The sequence below is a fragment of the Plecotus auritus genome (genome assembly GCF_963455305.1).
Source record: "Plecotus auritus genome assembly, chromosome: 9".
Classification (NCBI taxonomy): domain Eukaryota; kingdom Metazoa; phylum Chordata; class Mammalia; order Chiroptera; family Vespertilionidae; genus Plecotus; species Plecotus auritus.
The window spans coordinates 12,578,587-12,599,694 of record NC_137783.1 but is presented as its reverse complement, the minus strand read 5'-3'; the positions used below and the strand labels follow the sequence as shown (position 1 = coordinate 12,599,694).

Sequence of the window (21,108 nt, the reverse complement as noted above, 5' to 3'; positions counted from 1 at the left end):
TGACGTTAAGGATCTTGCTGAAATAGTGCTTTATAGTAATTCATAAATATCTGGTTGATAGCCTAGGACAGTGAGAGGCTCATCATATATTTTTTTAAGTTCTCTTTTTCTGTATATTCATAGGAAACCTGTCCAGTTTAAGTCGTCTTGGTCTGAGATATAACAGACTGTCAGCAATACCCAGATCACTGGCAAAATGCAGTGCACTTGAAGAATTAAATTTAGAGAACAATAACATTTCTACTTTACCAGAGGTAAGTAGAAACAAGCCTGCAAGATAATAAAGGAGAAACTAGTAAGCTTTTACAGCTGGGTAAATAATTTGATGATTGAGCTTGCCTAAAAAGGAGTATGCTATGGATATATAGCCGCCACTAAGATAACAATTCCAAAGAAGAAAGAATAGGTATGATTAAAGGAACATATTAAAAAAAATTTTTTTTTTGATGTGCAGAAAGGAGAAACCAAAGTGGTAAGTTAGTGTGCTACATTCCCCTTTAGCACCACGTAAATCTTTTTCATGTCATTTGAAACTAGCAATAAAAGCTATAATAAAGGAAAAGTTGTATGGCTGGTTTTAAAACTCACTACCCCACCTAGTTCAGTTTTTGAAAAAGTTACTGAAGAAAGATGATAAATGAAAAGAATGAACTATATAGAACATACTATTTATTATCAAGATAATATTGGCTGCAACACAACCTGTGACCCAAGTTATTACCCTGCTTTCACAATAATATTAAAGCCTATTTTGCATCTATCAGTCACCAAAATGTGTTATTTTTCTTTTTTTTTTTTAATATATTTTATTGATATTTTACAGAGAGGAAGGGAGAGGGATAGAGAGCTAGAAACATCGATGAGAGAGAAACATCGATCAGCTGCCTCCTGCACACCTCCCACTGGGGATGTGCCCGCAACCAAGGTACATGCCCTTGACTGGAATCAAACCCGGAACCCTTCAGTCCTCAGGTCGACGCTCTATCCACTGAGCCAAACCGGTTTCGGCAAAATGTGTTATTTTTTTAACACATTAGTTTTAATTTGGGTTTGGTTGGTTGTATTAGAAAAATATTTTCACTTATTTTACTCAGATTAATTGGAGAAGATAATTTAAAAAAAAATCCTTTTCAACATTATTTTTTTACTCTTGCCTTTCCTTCTTTTGCTACGTACTATTTTAGCATACCCAGCAACTTGTATGTTTGCTTATGGTTATTCAGCATAAATTATAGTATTCTAACATATGAAAGAATGGAATTGTGGACTAATGGATTGAGTGAGCTTTTGCAAAGTCTATTTTTTCTTAACAATTAAAAATATAAGTGGTCCTATTATGTTTCGACTATTGCTAGTTTTTCTGTGGTGTTTGTGTATGTATGTTTGAATTAAGAATAAAGATGCTTTGGATGAATATTTTTCAGATTTATGCTTTGATTTTGAAAGAAGAGTTTGAGTAGATGAAGCTATAGGTTTGTAGCAATTAGTTTACATAATAAATATATTCAATTTATTTGTTTCTTAGGGATACAGAAATAAAATAGCACCTATTAATTTAGCTCCTATTAATCTGGGTATTTGGGATTTCAGAAAGTGGCTTGGTCAGAGTACAGAAATGAGTTTCCCAGAATTGTAGTTTCTACTGTAGTGGACCGGTTCACTAAAACTATTATGAGAGTATCTCACCTGTGGCAAAGAGTGTAATTGTTAGCAGCAGTTTAAGTGGGATAAGGAATAGAATCCACAGATTGTAGATAGAACTCTGACAACTAGACTGTCTGGATTTTTGTGTTTCTGTGACATGGTAGGTTAAAATGATCATAATGGGTGAGGTTCTCCTGTTTAATGTCATCATCCCCTTTTCTAAAAGTGATTCATATCCATAATAAGACAAATAATTAGCACATTAATTAGACCTTGTTGGGATGCTTTTTGGGTGTGATTTATGAGTTTAAGTAAGATTGACTGCTTTTACAACTTCACTGTGCCTTAATACAAAGACTAGGTATATATCAGATTACACAGTGAGAAATTTAAAAATTTATTTATATATTTAGTCTTACTGTCAGTGAAGGGAAACTAATAATTATTGAGTTCCTCTTAGGATACAGAGATTGTGAAAAGTACTTTCATAAATAATATTTTGTGAATGAAAAAAGCAATGATTTATTTTTGATGAATTATAAAGAGGACAGCTCTCTTCTGTCTGGCTGTGGAAGAAGGGCTGGCTGTGTGTGTGTGTGTGTATGTGTTTAAACTGGCCTATTTTCAGGTGGAGAAGCTATGAGAGTTTTGATTGACGTTGTCCAAATACGGGAAAGCATTGAATCTTATTTAAATATAGTACATGTGCTTTGTAAGAGCATATTTCTAATGCAAATATCTAATTATTTGTGTTTATCATAAATACAGTAAGGAAGACAAAATCTAGACATTCAAGCTGGGATAGGCAAGAAAATCAGGAAAGTGTTTTCTCGTTGGGGCTTTCATATTGCTGAAAGCAGAACTGACAAAATGATTATATACTTTGCTATTTGAAGACTGAAAATGGGCTAGTTTTAATGTAGACATAGGGAAAAGGAACTTAATAATGCTTAAGGAATAAGGCTAGGAGCTCTATATGTATTAACCCATTCAAATCTCCATTATAATCCTAATTTTTGGGATATTCTTATAAAATAGGTGGGGAAATAAGACTTAAGAGAAGTTACGTTTCTGGACAAATTTGTTACATACTTTTCAGGGAATATGGTGAGATATATATTGATTATCTAATTAATTCACCAAAGGTCACAAAACTGGTAAGTGATTATCTAAGATGGGAACTTAGATGCGTCAGACTCTAAAGCAATGATAAACAACCCAAAAGCTTCACCATGTGATCTAAGAATGAAAGATTTGAGAGCTGCCTTCTTGCTGCCCCTTTTCAAATATCCTCAGGTATGAACATTTTAAAATAGAAGAATGTCAATTCAATAAAGTAATTAGCCTAACAAGAATGACATTTTTGCCATGAGACTCAATAAAACTCCTTTATTTTCAATAAAGTATGATATAGACATTTTTCCTGAATTGACTGCTATACAAAACTCTCTCACCACTCTTACCTGTACTCTTTTATCTGTGTACACCAGTAGACAAATGTTGAGTAGCTTCTCAACGTTCAGTATAAAGAACAAGTTTCAGTTCACCATATAATTACACCCTTAATTATATAGTTATTTCATTCCTTCAGCTGGCCATGCAAAAAAACTCCCACCTCAAGTGCTGAGTCTTCAGTTTCCTCGTGGTGGACAGCTAACATTTGAACATTATTTAAAGCACACATACGCATGCACATTTCACACTGCTTGTTTTATCCCTGCTTGGGTTTTTATTTCAGTGTTTTCTTTTACTTCTCTAAATATTTAATTATTTTTTCTTCCTATAAAATTTATGTCACTCTTAGTCTCCTTACTGCTTTTCCAGTTTTTCCAGTATTTCTCATCTTTTCTTTCAGTTTAGGTAGAGAAGGGACTTAAAATTTAAGTACTTACTACATGCTAGATATTGTAAAATTACATATGTATTTTATTTCTTTAAAAAGTCTTTACTACAACCTATAAAATAAGGCATCATCATTTGCAAATGACTAAAATTCTAAGGTTCAGAGAAATAACTTGCCCAAATCACAAGCTCCTAAAGGATAGAGTCAGGATTCAAAAGTGTTTATAGCCTATACCAGTGTTTCTCAGCATTAATGAGCATACAGATCACCTGAGAATCTTAGGATTCATGTGATTCTGCAGGAGTGGGCTATTGGACGCTGCATTTTTAACAAGCTCCCAGGGGATACTGGTTTTCTTTTCCTTGAACCAGACTTTGAATAGCAAGAGCCTATCTATATATATAAAAGCCTAATGTGCTAATTGTCCCTCCAACCATTTGACTGGTTGCTATGACTTGCACTGACCATCAGGGGGCAGACCCTCCGACTGGTAGGTTAACTTGCTGTTTGGGTCCAGCCGGGGACTGGGGGCCGAACACGCCCTAGAGCCCTCCTGTGGTCCATCCCCAGCCCCAGTTATGCACTGGTGGGGTCCCTCGGCCTGGCCTTCACCCTCTCGCAATCTGGGACCTCTTGGGGGATGTCAGAGAGCCAGTTTTGGCCTGATCCCAGCAGGCCAGGCTGAGGGACCCCACCGGTGCACGAATCCATGCACTGGGCCTCTAGTTCTCAATGTGTTATTGATTATATAGGGTTAGGGTTAGGGTGTGATTTATTTCTCTAAATAGGGTTTAGTCTTCTTAATAGCAGAAATTCTTTTGTAATACTTAAACATCTAGCACTGTGGTTACATGGTAGAAGGCTGAAATAAGGAAATAAGGGGATAGTGGATTAGGCCGGCAAGGGAGGGGCAGTTGGGGGCTAGCACGCTGGCAGGGGGGAGCATTTAGGGGTGATCAGGCCAGCAGGCAGAGTGGTTAGGGGCGATCAGGGAGGCAGTAAGGTGAGTGGTTAGGAGCCAGCGGTCCTGGATTGTGAGAGGGATGTCCCCCAATGGGTCCCAGATTGGAGAGGGTGCAGACTGGGCTGAGGGACACCCCCCCACCACCCGTGCATGAATTTCGTGCACCAGGCCACTAGTGTATTATGTAATACCAAAAAGTTTAATCATCTTTTGAATTTAATATTCCTGAAAGGAACCATTAAATTACTAAATAACTGCTTAGTCTGTGCCAGGCATTATGTTAATCTTAATAATATAGAGATAGGTACTTAACTAAGAGCTGGAAAGGATTGATCTCACAGCAAATGGCAGGACTGGGACTGGCTGATACCAAAGTTTCTGTTGTCTAGAGGTCTCAAACTGGCCACTCAAGAAGCATCTCTACCCCACATATTTTCTTTATAGAGCGGTTTAAATACATTGAGCCAAAGAATAAAAAAACAGAAGATTTCCTATAAGTAAATGAATTTGCTGTTTCTTGTAAAATCTGAAAACCTGACTATATTCGTTCCATATTTCTGCAAGGAACAATTAGCTAAAATTGAATAGTGACTGTCACTCTCCATGAGGCATCACAGAGCAGACCAACTAGTCTCTATCGTTTCTTTCCTGCAAGCCCTTTAAATCTTTTTACAGTTCTAATTCTTATATTTTATTTCATTTTTTTTTACAGAGCCTTTTATCAAGTCTTGTGAAACTGAATAGTTTGACCTTAGCTAGAAATTGCTTCCAGTTATATCCAGTAGGTGGTCCATCTCAGTTTTCCACCATTTATTCTCTCAACATGGAACACAATCGGATCAATAAAATTCCATTTGGAATTTTCTCCAGAGCAAAAGTATTAAGTAAGCTGAATATGAAGGTAAGCTTCTGTTTAATAAGGAAAAAAAGCTATGTGACTAGGAAAAAAAGCTATGTGACTAGCACTTCTGCTAATATTTGTTTTCTCTATCAGTGTAGAAAATGGGTATTTGCTTCTTGTTGATGGGGTCTAAACTGATAATAAGGGTATTTCAGGGCAATTTGTATTAGATAACAAATATCTTAGGACCATGCATACCCTTAGCAGTTTGTCCTAAAGAAGTACTTATCAAGTGTTCATAAAGGTATGATTGTAGGGATATTTATTGCAGAGCTTTCTACTTAATTGGTAGCAAATTATTATATTAATAGAGATTTCATTTTTTAAAAGTACTATAGGCATACTTTATTTTATTGCACTTTGCTTCATTACACTTTTCAGATACTGTGTTTTTTGACAAATTGAAAGTTTGTGGCAACCCTGCATCAAGCAAGTCTGTCTGTGCCATTTTTCCAACAGCATTTGCTTACTTCATGTCTCTGTGTCACATTTTGGTAATTCTCGCAATATTTCAAACTTTTAAATTATATTTGTTATAGTAATCTCTGATGAGTAATCTTTGTTGTTACTGTTGTAGTTGTTTTGGGGTGCCACACATCGCACTCATATAAAACAGCAAACTTAATTGATAAATGCTGTGTGTGTGTTCTGACTGCCCCACTATCCTGTCATTCCCTCATCTCTTTCCCACTCCCTATTTCCTAAGGCACAACAATATTGAAATTAGGCCATTTAATAACCCTACAGTGGCCTCTAAGTGTTCAGGTGAAATGAAGAGTTGCATGTCTCTCACTTTAAAATTAAAAGCTAGAAATGAATAAACCTAGTGAGGAAGGCATGTTGAAAGCTGAGATAAGCTGGAAGTTAGGTTTCTTGTGCCAGTTGAGTTGTGACTAGAAACAAAAAGTTCTTGAAGGAAATTAAAAGTGCTACTCCAGTGAAAACATGAATGTCAAGAAAACAAAACGGCCTTATTGCTGATATGGAGAAAGTTTCAGTGGTCTGGATAGAACAGTGGTCGGCAAACTCAATAGTCAACAGAGCCAAATATCAACAGTACAACGATTAAAATTTCTTTCGAAAGCCAAATTTTTTAAACTTAAACTTCTTCTAACGCCACTTCTTCAAAATAGACTCGCCCAGGCTGTGGTATTTTGTAGAAGAGCCACTCTCCAGGGGCCAAAGAGCCGCATGTGGCTCGTGAGCTGCAGTTTGCCGACCACTGGGATAGAAGATCAAACCACCCACAACATTCCCTTAAGCCAAAGCCAAATTCAGAGCAAGACCCTAACTCTTCAATTCTTTGAAGGCTGAGAGAGGTAGTAGGGAGGCTGCAGAAATTTATATAATAAAAACCTAAGCAACCATTACGGTGGAACGACCAGAACGACCTGTCGCTATGATGCGCACTGACCACCAGGGGGCAGACACTCAACGCAGGAGCTGCCTCCTGGTGGTCCATGTGCTCCCACAGGGGAGTGCTGCTGGGCTCACAGCTGGCGAGCGCAGCGATGGTGGTGGGAGCCTCTCCTGCCTCCGCTGCAGTGCTAAGGAGCAGTGAGCGGAAGGAGCAGCTAGCAGGTGGGCAGTAAGGAGCGAGGGCTTCTGGACTGTGAGAGGGCGCAGGCCGGGCTGAAAACCCTACCCCCCTCGCCTCACGAATTTTGTGCCCAGGCCTCTAGTCCTTTATGAAAGGAAGAGTTCATTGATGTGGCAAACTTCATTGCTCTTATTTTAAGATATTGCCACAGCCACACCAACCTTCAGTAGCCATCACCCTTACAATCAACATTTAGGTAAGACCCTCTACCAGCAAAAAGACTATATCACTTGCTGAAGACCCAAATTATGCTTAGCATTTTTTAATAATAAAGTATTTTTAAATTAAGGTATGTACATTGTTTTTTAGACATAGTGCTATTATACACTTAGTAGACTACAGTATATTATAAACATAATTTTGTTGTGCATTGGGAAACAAAAAAAATACATGTGACTCACTAAAGTGTTACTTGCTTTATTGTGGTGGTCTGGAACCAAACCTTCAATATCTCTCAGGTATGTCTCTGTATCTTTAATAGAATACTATGAAGCCATTAAAAATAATACTCTGGTTTAATAGTAAATACCAGTTGAAGCATTCTCAATTTATTAAGTACAAAAAGTTAAAGCATGCAGGACTTTCCATACATATATTTTTAAGAGCTGTTTTTAATGTGCTTACTTATATGAAATATCTATAGATTTAAATACATGTATATATTAGCCAGTGTAGATAACAAATACAGTGTTTATCTTTGAATATCAGAATTATTTATGGGCATCTTTAGTTTCTTTTTTGTTTATCTATATTCTCTACAGTGAATGAGTTTTATATTTGAAATAAGGAAAAAAGTTTATTACAAAAGGAGGAAAGAAATGAAAAATGAATTGTTTAGTGATTTAATTTGTAGTGAACAAACTTGAGGGCCAGAGGAAATAAATAAATTGGCCACATAACTAATTCATGGCTGAGGTGGAATTCAGGAAACCTATATTTCAAGCTTCAGTTACAGTGTTCTTTCTGTTGTGTCATAATACATCCTTTTGTCTTTGATGAACCATTTCAACATAATTGTGGTTCTTTCAACTACAGTCTCGATTCTGTCTATACTTTTTCATAAATATATTTATTCTTTTTTTTTAAATATATTTTATTGATTTTTTTACAGAGAGGAAGGGGGAGGGATAGAGAGTTAGAAACATCGATGAGAGAGACATCGATCAGCTGCCTCCTGCACACCCCCCACTGGGATGTGCCTGCAACCAAGGTACATGCCCTTGACCGGAATCGAACCTGGGACCCTTCAGTCCGCAGGCCGACGCTCTAGCCATTGAGCCAAACCGGTTAGGGCAATATATTTATTCTTTATGATAATTCTTTGGAAGTATATATTAAATGAACTTGTGGAAATTCAAAATAATCTTACAATCTTAAGCAGGTATAAAAGTTATTGTTATTCAGTCTGGTTATATGAGAGTTAGCAGTGGTAATGGCTTTAACCTGATGTTCAGTTTGTAATAAGAGGTTTAGAACACAACAGTCCAGGTAGGTGTTCATTAGTTTTTGCATTTGATTATACTTTTTATGGATATGATGTTAATATAATATGTTAGCTTGGAAAAGCCTGTTGTTTTCAGTGAAATAATAAAACTTTGCATAGAGCTTTGTCTTTTTTTATATATATATATTTTATTGATATTTTTACAGAGAGGAAGGGAGAGGGATAGAGAGCTAGAAACATCGATGAGAGAGAAACATCGATCAGCTGCCTCCTGCACACCTCCCACTGGGGATGTGCCCGCAACCAAGGTACATGCCCTTGACCGGAATCAAACCCTGGACCCTTCAGTCCACAGGCCGACGCTCCATCCACTGAGCCAAACCGGTTTCGGCTAGAGCTTTGTCTTAATTTTCCTTCAAAATTATAACATGTTTATCAAAAGTTTTTCTTGAAAGAAGGCAAATAAAGCCTGACATTTTCCTGCTCATATTAGCAGAGTAATAAGTTTTTAAAATGAAAATGTTTTATCATCCTATTAACTATCTGTAGTTTGGGCATCAATAGGTTATAAGTTTAAATGTTATAATTAATAGGTAATAAGTTATAATAAATAAAAGAAAAACTTGGTTTTCAAATGAATGTTTGCTACTTGGGATTTCTCTTATGGATAGTTTCATGTAAAGTAATCATTGTATATTACAAAAAAAAATTTTTAAATACAGATGAACAAAAAGGACATAAAATGATCCACCAATGAGAGGTAGGATCACTGGTAACATATTGGCATATATCATTGATACCAACTGGGACTGATGGTCCGCTCTCAATACCAATACCCCCAACACACGACAGTGTGGTAAGAGTTGTCATTGATAAAAACGTGTTTTATAAATGAATATGAGGAAGCAGAAAAAAATAGTGAATCATTGGCATATATTTCACTTATTTTCTGTGTATAGCTATATCTAATTTTTAAAATTAGAATCACTATTTCATCATTTGTTTTTATTCAGTGATAAATATTTTTTGTCATCTTTTCTTTTGGACTTTTAAAGTAAAATTGTGGATACTTAATTAATATTTAATGATTTAATTTGCTGTCTTATTAAGACTTTTTCCCTCTCGTACTTTATTGCTCAGCATTTCTAGAATTGCTGTGGTTATCTAGTTTCCTTGTAGGCCCTAATTAGATGTTTATTCTTTCATTGTGTTCATGAGCATCCACATTTTATTCAGTGATTTCTGTACATTATTGTAAAATGGGGAAAACATTTATCACTGGGACCTTTGAAATCTCATGTTGGTTTATATGGTATATTTTTTTCTATATCCAATACAGATAATCACATAGGGAACAAACTTCCAGTTTTACCTCAAAACAAAAACCTAACTATTGTATGAAAAACTTTGAAGGTTTAGAGTTTTTATTGCTTTTTGTTCTTTATTTGTTATCAAGAAAAGGGAATAAGTTTTCTGTTTAAGAATTCTCTTTCCATCGGATAGTATATGGAACTTTGTTTTTATGGTTATACTTTAGATGCTTCTTTTTGTCTTTGTTAGGACAATCAGTTGACATCACTTCCCTTGGATTTTGGAACTTGGACCAGTATGGTAGAATTGAATTTAGCCACTAATCAGCTCACAAAGATCCCTGAGGATGTGTCTGGTCTTGTTTCTCTTGAGGTGTGTATAAAGAGCATTTATAACTCCTTCAATCCTTCTACAGTTACCTCACTTATAAAGTTTCCAATTAAAATAAGCAATTTCTATTTGAGTGAAGATCATAATTAGAAATGTTAGGGCTCTCTTAAACATACAAACCCATTAAGAACTCTGCATCATTGTCTATCAAAATAATTATGGATTCCTCAGACTGGCATTTAGAACCCTTTATGCAATTCTGTCCTACTTTTCCATCCTAATTATCTACCTACTCTTTTATTTACTATTTAAATAGATTATTTTCTTTTTTGGAAACACATGCATATTTCTAGCTCCATATGTTTAGTCTTACTGTTCTCGATATCAAGAATGCCCTCTCCTCATTCCCTTCTTTTTCCTTTTAAAATTCTTTTCTGGAATTAAAGGTCCATCTTATTGTCACCTCCTTAGTCAAGCATGATTTCACCTGCCTCTGAGTCCCTGCGATTTTCATTCTTTTGATGAGAAAGCTTACTAATAGTAAATACATATTTTAAAATTGTTTTTCTTTATATCCTGGTTTTCTAAAAACATGATTTTTTTTTCTTTTATTCATTATTATTTTAAATATATTTTTATTGATTTCAGAGATGAAGGGCGAGGGAGAGAGGGATAGAAACATCAGTGATGAGAGAGAATCATTGATCGTCTGCCTCCTGCATGCCCCCTACTGGGGATCGAGCCCACAACCCAGGCACGTGTCCTTGACCGGAATTGAACTTGGGACTTTTAGTCCGTAGGCCGATGTTCTATCCACTGAGCCAAATTGGTTAGGGCTTCTTTTATTTATTTATTTTATTTAGTCAGGTGAAAGTATGGTATAATGGTTAAAAGAATGAGCTTTGAAGCCAAACAGATCTGAGTACAATTTCACTTTTATCTCTATTTATGGATTTAAACTTCCCAAGTGTCATTTTCCTCACCTGTGAAATGGGGATAATATGTAGTATTTTTCTTGTAAGGTTGTAGTTGATACATTCAGTATAGTGCCCTGCAATTAGTAAACTCAGTAAATGATAACTGCTATTATTATTTTCTTGGTCTAATTGTATATGGTTATTTTATTGTGGATAGTATAACTTTGAAGGAAATACATTTGCATAAAAAATTAACCAGAACCTTATGTAGATTTTTCCTCTTAGTTTCCTTTTCACTATCCCCATACCCAGTATTCTTTCTCTACATCCCTATTGTAACTTCTCTGAGAACAAGGACTATCTTCAACCTTTTTTCCCCTCTTCAGTATATTGTTGGATATCTTGCAATGTAAATAAATATACCACAAATAATAACTGTGGTGGATAGATGTAGGCAGTTTAAGAAGTCAGTTGTTACCTTCCTTAAATGATAGTTTGTAAGGGGTTTGAATAAATAACCGGTTTCCTAGTAGACATTTGTAACTTACTCAGTATCAGAATACCATTAACTATATGAATCTTGCTATAAGTAATTAGTAATTGTATATATTTTTAAGTTAATAATTATATACAGTTCAATTTAAAGTTAAATTCTTTTGCTTACATTAGTTTTGACTTAATCAAATAAAATCCATTTTTCCAATAACTACGGTAATTTTTTTTTTAGAATAGTAAGTTAATTATTTTCTGTGATTTATTTGAACATTATTCTTAATACTCAGTGTTTAGAAAATTAGCATTGCTTAATAAATTTTAAGCCACACAGTGGTAATGTATAATTCCATTTTATGAGTTGCCAAATACTATCAATAATTTCTCCCTAGGTTTTGATATTATCAAACAATCTTTTAAAGAAGCTTCCCCATGGTCTTGGAAACCTTAGGAAGTTAAGAGAGCTGGATTTAGAGGAGAACAAATTGGAATCCTTGCCAAATGAAATTGCTTATCTTAAGGATTTACAGGTAAAATATTATCCTAATGATTTTATAGTTATACTAGAGGCCTGGTGCACGAAATTCGTGCACGGGGGCGGGGTGTCCCTCAGCCCAGCCTGCCCCTCTCCAATCTGGGACATCCTTCTCACAATCTAGGACTGCTGGCTCCCAACTGTTCTCCTGCCTGCCTTCCTGATTGCCCCTAACCGCTTCTGCCTGCCAGCCTGATCACCCCCTAACCACTCCCCTGCCAGCCTGATTGATGCCTAACTGCTCCCCTGCCAGCCTGATTGCCCCTAACTGCCCTCCCCTGCAGGCCTGGTCGCCCCCAACTCCCCTCCTCTGCTGGCCTGGCCACCCCTAACTGCCCCCCCCCCTGCAGGTTTGATCGCCCCCAACTGCCCTCCCTTGCAGGCCTGGTCCCCCCCAACTGCTCTCCCCTCCTGGCCTGATTGCCCACAACTGCCCTCCCTTGCAGGCCTGGTCCCTCCCAATTGCAGGCTTGATCGCCCCCAACTGCCCTCCCTTGCAGGCCTGGTCCTCCCCAACTGCTCTCCCCTCCTGGCCTGATTGCCCACAACTGCCCTCCCTTGCAGGCCTGGTCCCTCCCAATTGCCATCTTGTGGCGGTCATCTTGTGTCCACATGGGGGCAGCCATCTTGTGTGTTGGAGTGACCGTCAATTTGCATATTACTCTTTTATTAGATAGGATGATTAAAGCTTTTCCAAATTGCTCATTTTTCTTAAGAATTTGATCTTGGACCAGATAGATTTTCCTATTATAGCTTTAGAGCTGAGTTTTATGTTCATTTAACGTGTTTGCTTTTGTCTTCCTAACGAATGATATTTTTTGAAAGAAAAACTTATTCTTGTCCTGTCCAATCTAATTTCTCTGTTTGCTTATGCTCTTGGTTTAGTAGATATTTAGTTCTAAATTTATATCAGTTGTTGGAAATATACATGTAACCATCTTTTCTTAAATTGATCTTTCAGAAATTAGTCTTGACAAACAACCAGTTGACCACTCTTCCCAGGGGCATTGGTCACCTTACGAATCTCACACATCTAGGCCTTGGAGAGAACCTACTTACTCATCTTCCTGAGGAAATTGGTATGAAACCTTTGGATGCTTGATTCTGTACTAATAATTTGCTCCTTCAAGTAGTATTTCAGATAATTATGACAAATCTGTTTTTGTCAACTGAGGTTCCAGCAGACTTAAGATGTTTTTATTTTTTAATAAAGCACCAGTAGTTGGTGGGTTGGTAGGTTTTGGTTAGGTTTCTTCATAGGGGGAATATTGTGTTTGAGAAAGGTTTAGCATACTTACGTTCTAATAGGTATAACCTTAATTTCAAAGAGTTACTTCATATTTCTTCTAAATTTAAAAATTACACAGGCTTGCTTTAAACTAGTAATGTCTTATGTCAAAACATTTCCTTATGAGGTTTTAGAATTAATAATAAATATTTCATTAATATTAATATTTGAGAATACTTTAGAATTTTCTAAGTTTTTTTTAAAAAAAATCTATTAACATAACCACCTTGAATTTGAGGCAGTGCAAGTTGTAATCCCATTTTATGAAGAGAGTTGATGTCACAAAGTAATTTTTAAATTAGTAATTTCATGTATTATGTCTCCTATCTATATCATGCTGTTCCATAGGCAGTATAGATTAGTGGTGAAGAATGGTTTTGAAGTAAAATAGACAACTCAAAATTTGGCTTTATGGCTTTGGATAAGGTAGGGGAACCCTAAGTTTCAAGTTTCCTGCTCGTAAAATAAGGATAATAATAGTAACTTCTCATAGCATTCTCTGAATATTAAATAAACTATTAAGTGTAAACAAATCTATTACTCGGTAGCCATTATTTTTATTCTTCTACATACCACTATCAAGTATCACAAATTTGGAAGTTGAAAAATTGGCAAAACATGAGGCAACTTTACACTTTTATTTCTAGTGTATTTATGCAGCTGGCCTCATGCAGTTGCTTGAAACATTTCCCTAGAAAGTATGAGTATCCTAAGTCTAAGAAAAAAATTAAAAATATTATATAAATTGACTTTTGGCTTATTTTTGCCTGACTGATGTGGCTCAGTGGTTGAGCATCGACCTATGAACCAGGAGATCACAGTTTCATTCCCCGGGCACATGCCTCGGTTGCTGGCTCAGTCCCCAGAAGGGGGTGTGTAGTAGGCAGCCGATCAGTGATTCTCTCTAATCATTGATCTCTCTCTCTCTCTCTCTCTCTCTCTCTCTCTCTCTCTCTCTTTCCCCTCCTCTTCCTTTCTGAAATTAATAAAAATATTTAAAAAAGTAAATATGTGATGCCTTAGTGAGAGATTTATACCAACTAACAAAAACCTTTCCACAAGAGAAATTGATTAATACGAGAGATTGTCACATTGTCTACAACAGAAAAATGATTACAGGCACTGACTGTACAGTAAACTTATCTCTGGAGTTAAGAAACACATACAAAAACCTCTCCAACCTTGAAAACCAGCCAAAAAGGAAGATTCTAATTTAACTGATGTGGAGTGTGACCTGGATATTGGTGTTTTCCACATTTCCTCAGTTGATTTGAACATGCAGTAAAGCTTGAGACACGCAGTTGTAGAGAGTTTTAATGTGAGGAGAAGAAAGTAAGAGGAAACGGGTATTTCAGTACATATAATGCTCGGGACAGCATTATGTCATTGAATTTATTTAGTAGTAACTAATTTTTAAAAAATAGTAATTGATTTGATTTTTTTTTTTTTAAACAGGTACACTGGAGAACCTAGAGGAACTGTATTTGAATGACAACCCCAACCTTCATAGCCTTCCCTTTGAGCTGGCTCTTTGCAGCAAGCTTTCAATCATGAGTATTGAGAACTGTCCACTCAGTCACCTTCCACCTCAGATTGTTGCTGGGGGTCCTTCTTTCATCATTCAGTTCTTAAAGATGCAGGGTCCATATCGTGCCATGGTCTGATACAAATCTGCTGGTCCCACACACTGTTCACAAATAGACTGCCATTAACGTTTCATATCTATATCTGTGTCTATTTATGTAGATATTGATATATTTGGCAGATTTATAAAGTCTGCATTATGTGTTTCTGCTAATAGAGGAATCATAGCCATTTAGATTTTTTTAAAAATTCTGTACAAAAGGCTTATATAAGTTTTCTTTGCTGAACTTGATGGATGTTTTCCTGTTGTGTAATATGCCAGTTTGCTCAAGACATTTGTATTGAATTTATTAAATTTAAGGGGCAGAGGTAGTACAGTTAGATATACTTTCTCTTAGCAAAAATAATGGGCAAATAATTTTGTTGCAACTTTTCATACACATTTTCCCCTTACCAGTTGTCAGATCTTTATAGTATTATAGGTCCTGATGGTAGAATTTTTCTTTAACTTATTTTGAAATTTGAGATTTAAATTTTATATATTGTTTACAGTCAGAGTAAATCACTGGATTTTTTGTTGTTATTGTTTTGATTTGCTCTGTTTTAATCAGTCAAATCTAGAGTTTATATTCTCTGCAAAGAACTTGCATCAGCTGGTTTAAATATAAAATATATTTGCTTTTTTGAAACAACTGGCAAAGTGGAAAGATAGTCAAAATTCTAGAATTCCTGTAATTGTGATTCTCAGATCAATTGTGAAGCAAAATATTTGAATTGAGTCTTTTGGTTGGGGGGAGGAGGGTATTGAGACCTTTTCTAGTATAAATATGTTTTCTTAAGTTTGGGGGAACAGAAACTTGTACTTCAAAGGAGTTTTCATTCCTAAAAGTTGCAGGTCCACAAAAAATAACAAAAATTTGGCAAAAAAATATACATACACACACATTCTATATATGTATATACAATGCTATATAGATATGTATTTATTATATCATAAAATACAGTAGGTAACTTTAAGGATTTCTCCCTAGCCTTGTACAATGAAAATGAATGTTTTTCTTTGAACACTGCAATATATGTATGTTTCAAGGTTATTTAACAGTGTACTATGGTTTTATATCTTGACTTGCCTTGTACATCTTTCACTTCTGGAATATCTGCGTCTAAGCACAATATCTTCACACTGTGCTGTATTGCTGCTGAACTAAATGCACTTTTCCCCACATGTGGGGCACTGGCTTCAAACAATTCAGTTCAGTACCATTGATTTTAATCTCATCTTTCTTGGTAGTTAATATAGTTATGGAAAAGAGGCATATTGCAGAGAAGCCATTGGTAGTTCAGTGGGAGTTCTGTAAGATGTGCCTGTGCTCTTTGATGTATTTTCTTTGCTTTACTGCTTTTAGTCTGGCAGTGTTGTAAATGCGTGCCCCTTATACAGTACTTTTACTTTTGATAGTGTCAGTCTACGTCGGTTTAATTTTTGAAGAGAGTCACAGAGCAAGTGCATTCTAGATATCATTCTAAAAACACATCCCATGTAATGAATAACTATTATGTGTAATTACATATTGCTGCTTGGATTTCTTTTTTTTATTTCCATTTAGATGGGCATTGTGTTTTAAAGAAAACCATTTTTGAATTAAGGCCATGATATTAAGATAGAAATTTGGGGTGTTGTTTTGCTTTTCCTGGTGCTCAAAATCAGGACTAAGTTTGAGGTGGAACCTATATTCATAATTGGCAAATTTTTAAGGAGCAACTAAGAAATGGAAGGCAGGTGAAGATATAAAATCCTAGAATGCTTAAATGTGCTGTAAAATTATTGTAGATGTCACTGGATTTTACCAAGTAATATCCTTTCTTCTCCCCCCCGCCCCCCCCCCCCCATCTACTGTGGCTTTTCAGTTAAAATTTTGTTTATAAAAGGAATTTGTTTATTACAGCTCTACCTAGAGCTTGTGTGTATGTGTGGTTTTTAAAAATTTTATATCCGGGGTGCTTAGGTATTATGATGGTGGAACTTGAACTTTAAAGGGAGTAATAACCTAATGTCTTTTTTTTTGGGGGGGGGGGGAGGGAGTATTGTTTCTTTACAATGAAAATAGATACTGTTTTTTAAGCATTTTGGTTACCCTACCTTAATTTACTAGTATATTGGTCTATAACAGATACAGAATGATCAAAATCTTACATGTAGAAGTGATGTTATAGGCAAATCATATATAGCTGAGGAGTTAAAAATTTTTTAAGAAGCATAAAACATATGTTCTGGGCATGGCTGCCATATTGTAAGAGCCCATGAATTTTATTACTTATAACAAAAAACTAAAGTGGACTCTAATTGGGATATCCTTGTGAAATCAAAATATTTAGTATTTAAATAGAATGTAAGGGATATTGTTGACTACATGTGAGCTAATACTTTTCCTGAACTGCAGTAGGATTAACTAGCATATCCAAAATTTTTCTCTTAAAGAAAGGGTTTAGTCTTTTTATGAGGCTCAGTAAATTAAAAAAAAAAAAAGTCATAGAATGTTACATTGCTCTAAACTTTGCTTTTTGTTGATATATAGGGTGGGGCAAAAGTAGGTTTACAATTGTTCATATGGGAGATAATACAATAATAAATAATACAAGAATAAAATGTTTCATGTACTCACAACTGTAAACCTACTTTTGCCCCATCCTGTATAATAACAAAACAGCGACTGTCAAAACAGTCCTTTTGTGGTAGTTTAATACTTATAAAATTCCAAATGATTATTTCATACAGGAAGAAGCGGGGAGATGCTAACTAATTTATAAACTTGATAGATAACAAATGAAAGCAGTAAAAAATAGAAACTCTTGAAGGAGAAAAAAACACAAATTTATTTGTACTTTTATTAAAAGGTGGGTGATGCCATTGGAATGAGTTCTAAAAATGTGATATCTAATTTATCAAGTCTGATTCATTTAAAAAATGGACAAACTGTTATACATCACAATTTAGTCTTTCTCTGATAACTTTTTATAACTTTTTATCTCAGTTATTGCTAAGCCATGTGTATTGAATCCAAATTTCAACTTGCAGAATTTGTAATTGTTCATCAGTAAGAATGGATAGTGGTTTAAATATATTAAATGGGACACTTTGAAATGGAAAGGGGGTGCAACCAATCATTACATTGGGCCAACAACTGTACATCAGAACTGAATCTGGAAAATCAGGATATGTGGTTTACTCTTGCATGATTAAGATTAGATGAAAGCAAATGTCACAATCTAAAAATAAGAAGAGTAAGTTCCTGAAATTTTCAAATTTAAAATGAATAACTTGTAAGGAAAGGTTTCCTTCTGCCTATACTAGAGGATAAGGTAGTATACCAAATATCTAAAACTTTTTTCTTTATTCTTTTGGTTGTTTTGGCCATTGAGAGCCAGTTGGGACAATTGGAAAATGTGACAATATTTTGAGAATTTGAATCTGCAGAATTGTGACATTGATTTGGAATATTCTTAGATTAATAAAGTATTATGAGAATGTTTAATAAAATAGATACCAATACTTGGTTATTGAATAGAATGTCTTCTAAACCTGATAACACTAAGGAGACTACACTTTAAAATATAAGTGTTTTTTGGGGGGGTATTTTTAACTTTTAAAACTGAAGTTGTTAGTAACTTTAAAGAACTTTATATACTTAATTATCCTGCTAACATTATACATTCTAATCATAAACTTTTTAATGTAAATAACTTGTTAGTGTTAGGTCTTTACCTTATCCAGAGAGTAGTATATCGTGTTTTACATTGGGACTTTTCAAAGTTTGGTAGCAGGAAGAGTGTCCATGACTGAAAGTAGTACAGACAAGGCTGTCAGGTTTCAGGTCTTGCAGGTTGTGCAGAGTTTATACTTGGGAGGGGCATAATTCAAAAATGTACACAAGACAATTCTGACTCAAAAATATTACCTTCAAATTAGGCAATGTGAATGTCCAAATCTTTTTAAAGGTATCACCTGATTGAATATATGGTTACTTTAAATTTCCTTCTTGAGATTAGAGATAAGAATCTGAATGCTTGAATTTTTTTTTATTTTTTATCAATAACTTTGAAAAACAATTAGAAAACCTAATTTTAATATTACTTATATCTTAGGGAGTTTTGTGTGGTTTTTGCTAATCATTACCCCAGGATATTTTGTACATTTTTAGAGAGAGTGGAAAAGAGGAAGGGAGGGGTAGAGAGAGAGAGAAAAACATCAATGTGAGAAAGACATATTGATTGATTGCCTCCCGCATGAGCCCGACCAGGGTCAGGGATTAAACCTGCAACTCAAGTACATGCCCTTGAACAGGAATCGAACCCATGATCCTTCAGTGTGCAGGCCGATGCTCTAACCATTTAGCAACACTGACCAGGGCTATATATTAGGGAATTTTAATACACAGTGTTTAAGCATCAAAATGTCCAAATTTGCTGTGGCAGAAGTAGCATTCAGAATGCTTGGAATTAGCCTTTTAGTTTCTAAAGTGTAGGCATACCATTTATGTGAGTACATATTTATGAATATGGGAGATAGTCAAAGCATAATGGAGAAAACATAAATGAAGTGAACTTATGTTTTAAGTCAGGCAGGTGATTGATTTGTAAAGAAGTTCCTGGTGTTGATTTTGGAGGATCATTGTTTTGCTGAATTTTATTACAGATAATATGCCTTGTAAGTAGCACTATGTAGTATAAAATGTTTATCATATAGCTTGTCAAACACTTGCTATTGAGGTCACAGTCTAATGGATTTCACACATATTTGAGTAATCTTCTAAAAAATTAAGAATAGCTGATTTTATTCAGAGCTCAATTTTTCTAACCTCCAAACAAAGCACCTCCTGTTACTGCTTAATAAGGGCCATCCCGAGGCAATTGAGAATATGATTGCCTTTAAGAAAATACTCATAGACTTGGGTTTATAGAAAACAAAATATTAACATGAAGAGTTAGGGATGAACCTGGGTTTAGAATGGTTACCATTTTCCATTAAAATGTTTGATGACTTATTTGTTTACTTCTGTGAACATCAGCTTAGTTGCAAATAAGAAATCTACACGTTTTGGCCTTGGATGTCAACTTCAAAAGAATATTGTACAGTCAAGCATTCTAAATAACCCCTACCTTGTTTAGATTGCAGATGAAAACTAAGCAAAATTGTTCTAGTTTTCTGTTTTTGTACAGTAATAACTTATCCTGTTACTTCCCCAGGGCATAAGCAGTCTTACTTCATCCTTAGGTGAGATACCTGAGTGATAAGGTTTACTTTTTTCATTTTACATATATACTTATACACACTTCATGGAGATTGCATTTTTCCAGCTTTTCTAATACATTTGAATGCCATGTAGTAAATGCCAGCTTTTTAAAATATACAATTCTAAAATATACAAACAATTCTAAGTTGAAGAGTTTGTTTATATCTAAGAACCTTGGCAGTTATTTAATAACTTTTATATACTATTATTTGTCCCAGAGTGAATTTTAGAACACTTTGAATTATTGGAATTGGCATGGGCTGTGCATTTTATTGAGGATTGTTAAGGACTCAGGTTACTTCTGAACCTTAAAAATTTGGCAATCTTAGTAATCATTTTTTTCCTCTCACTGGTTTTGGTTATATTTAGTTTTGGTTTTTTTTAGGGATCAGTTGTGTATTATTTTAAGTAAGTAAGCTAACTTCATTTTCCCTGCTGTTCCTTTGGTTTTTATATAATTCTGACTTCATTATCTTTATTTTCAAGATGAGAGGCTATCCAGGATAATTGAATGAGTTATACTCTGATGCAGTATCATGTCAGCATTGAATTAGAGCCTGGGTCTTCTGACTCCTTAGTATTCTTGCCACTCCATTGTAATGCTTTCCCATCTAAACCCCATTGTTTCCACTGCTCTGATTGAAATTTACTAACCGGATGAAAGCTGGTAATGGATCCTTTATTAAATGGGTTATCCAGGTGAAAGCCAAATCAAACAAAATTTTCCTCCATTGAGAATCTACAAATTGGAAAAACCATACATTGTAACTACCACAAATCTGAGCAATTTAGATTGAATTCCACACTTTTCCTATTCTTTTAAACCACATGCAAGATCTGAGCCACAAACTGTTAAGACTTCAGTCTAATGTATAATTTATATGCTTAACTGCTACTATTTTTGTGCGAGTAATCTTTCGTGTTGATTATAGGTGAAATATTTAATAAAATTTTTGTTTTGGAC

General features: G+C 35.1%; 1 protein-coding gene across 3 annotated transcripts in view; it reads left to right on the top strand.

Annotated features, from left to right (window-relative positions):
* SHOC2 (SHOC2 leucine rich repeat scaffold protein) overlaps window positions 1-17,367 on the top strand; it is a 51,777-nt gene extending 34,410 nt beyond the window's left edge. For 2 of the 3 annotated variants that reach the window (XM_080643108.1, XM_080643110.1), the window contains exons 4-9: window positions 124-254; window positions 5,164-5,352; window positions 9,957-10,079; window positions 11,839-11,976; window positions 12,943-13,060; window positions 14,725-17,367. In XM_080643108.1, the coding sequence (XP_080499234.1) occupies window positions 124-254; window positions 5,164-5,352; window positions 9,957-10,079; window positions 11,839-11,976; window positions 12,943-13,060; window positions 14,725-14,933 (908 nt within the window). In that variant the 3' untranslated portion in view covers window positions 14,934-17,367. The remainder of the gene's footprint in view (window positions 1-123; window positions 255-5,163; window positions 5,353-9,956; window positions 10,080-11,838; window positions 11,977-12,942; window positions 13,061-14,724) is intronic. The other variant, XM_080643109.1, reaches the window with a different exon arrangement.
* Window positions 17,368-21,108: the final 3,741 nt, after the last annotated feature.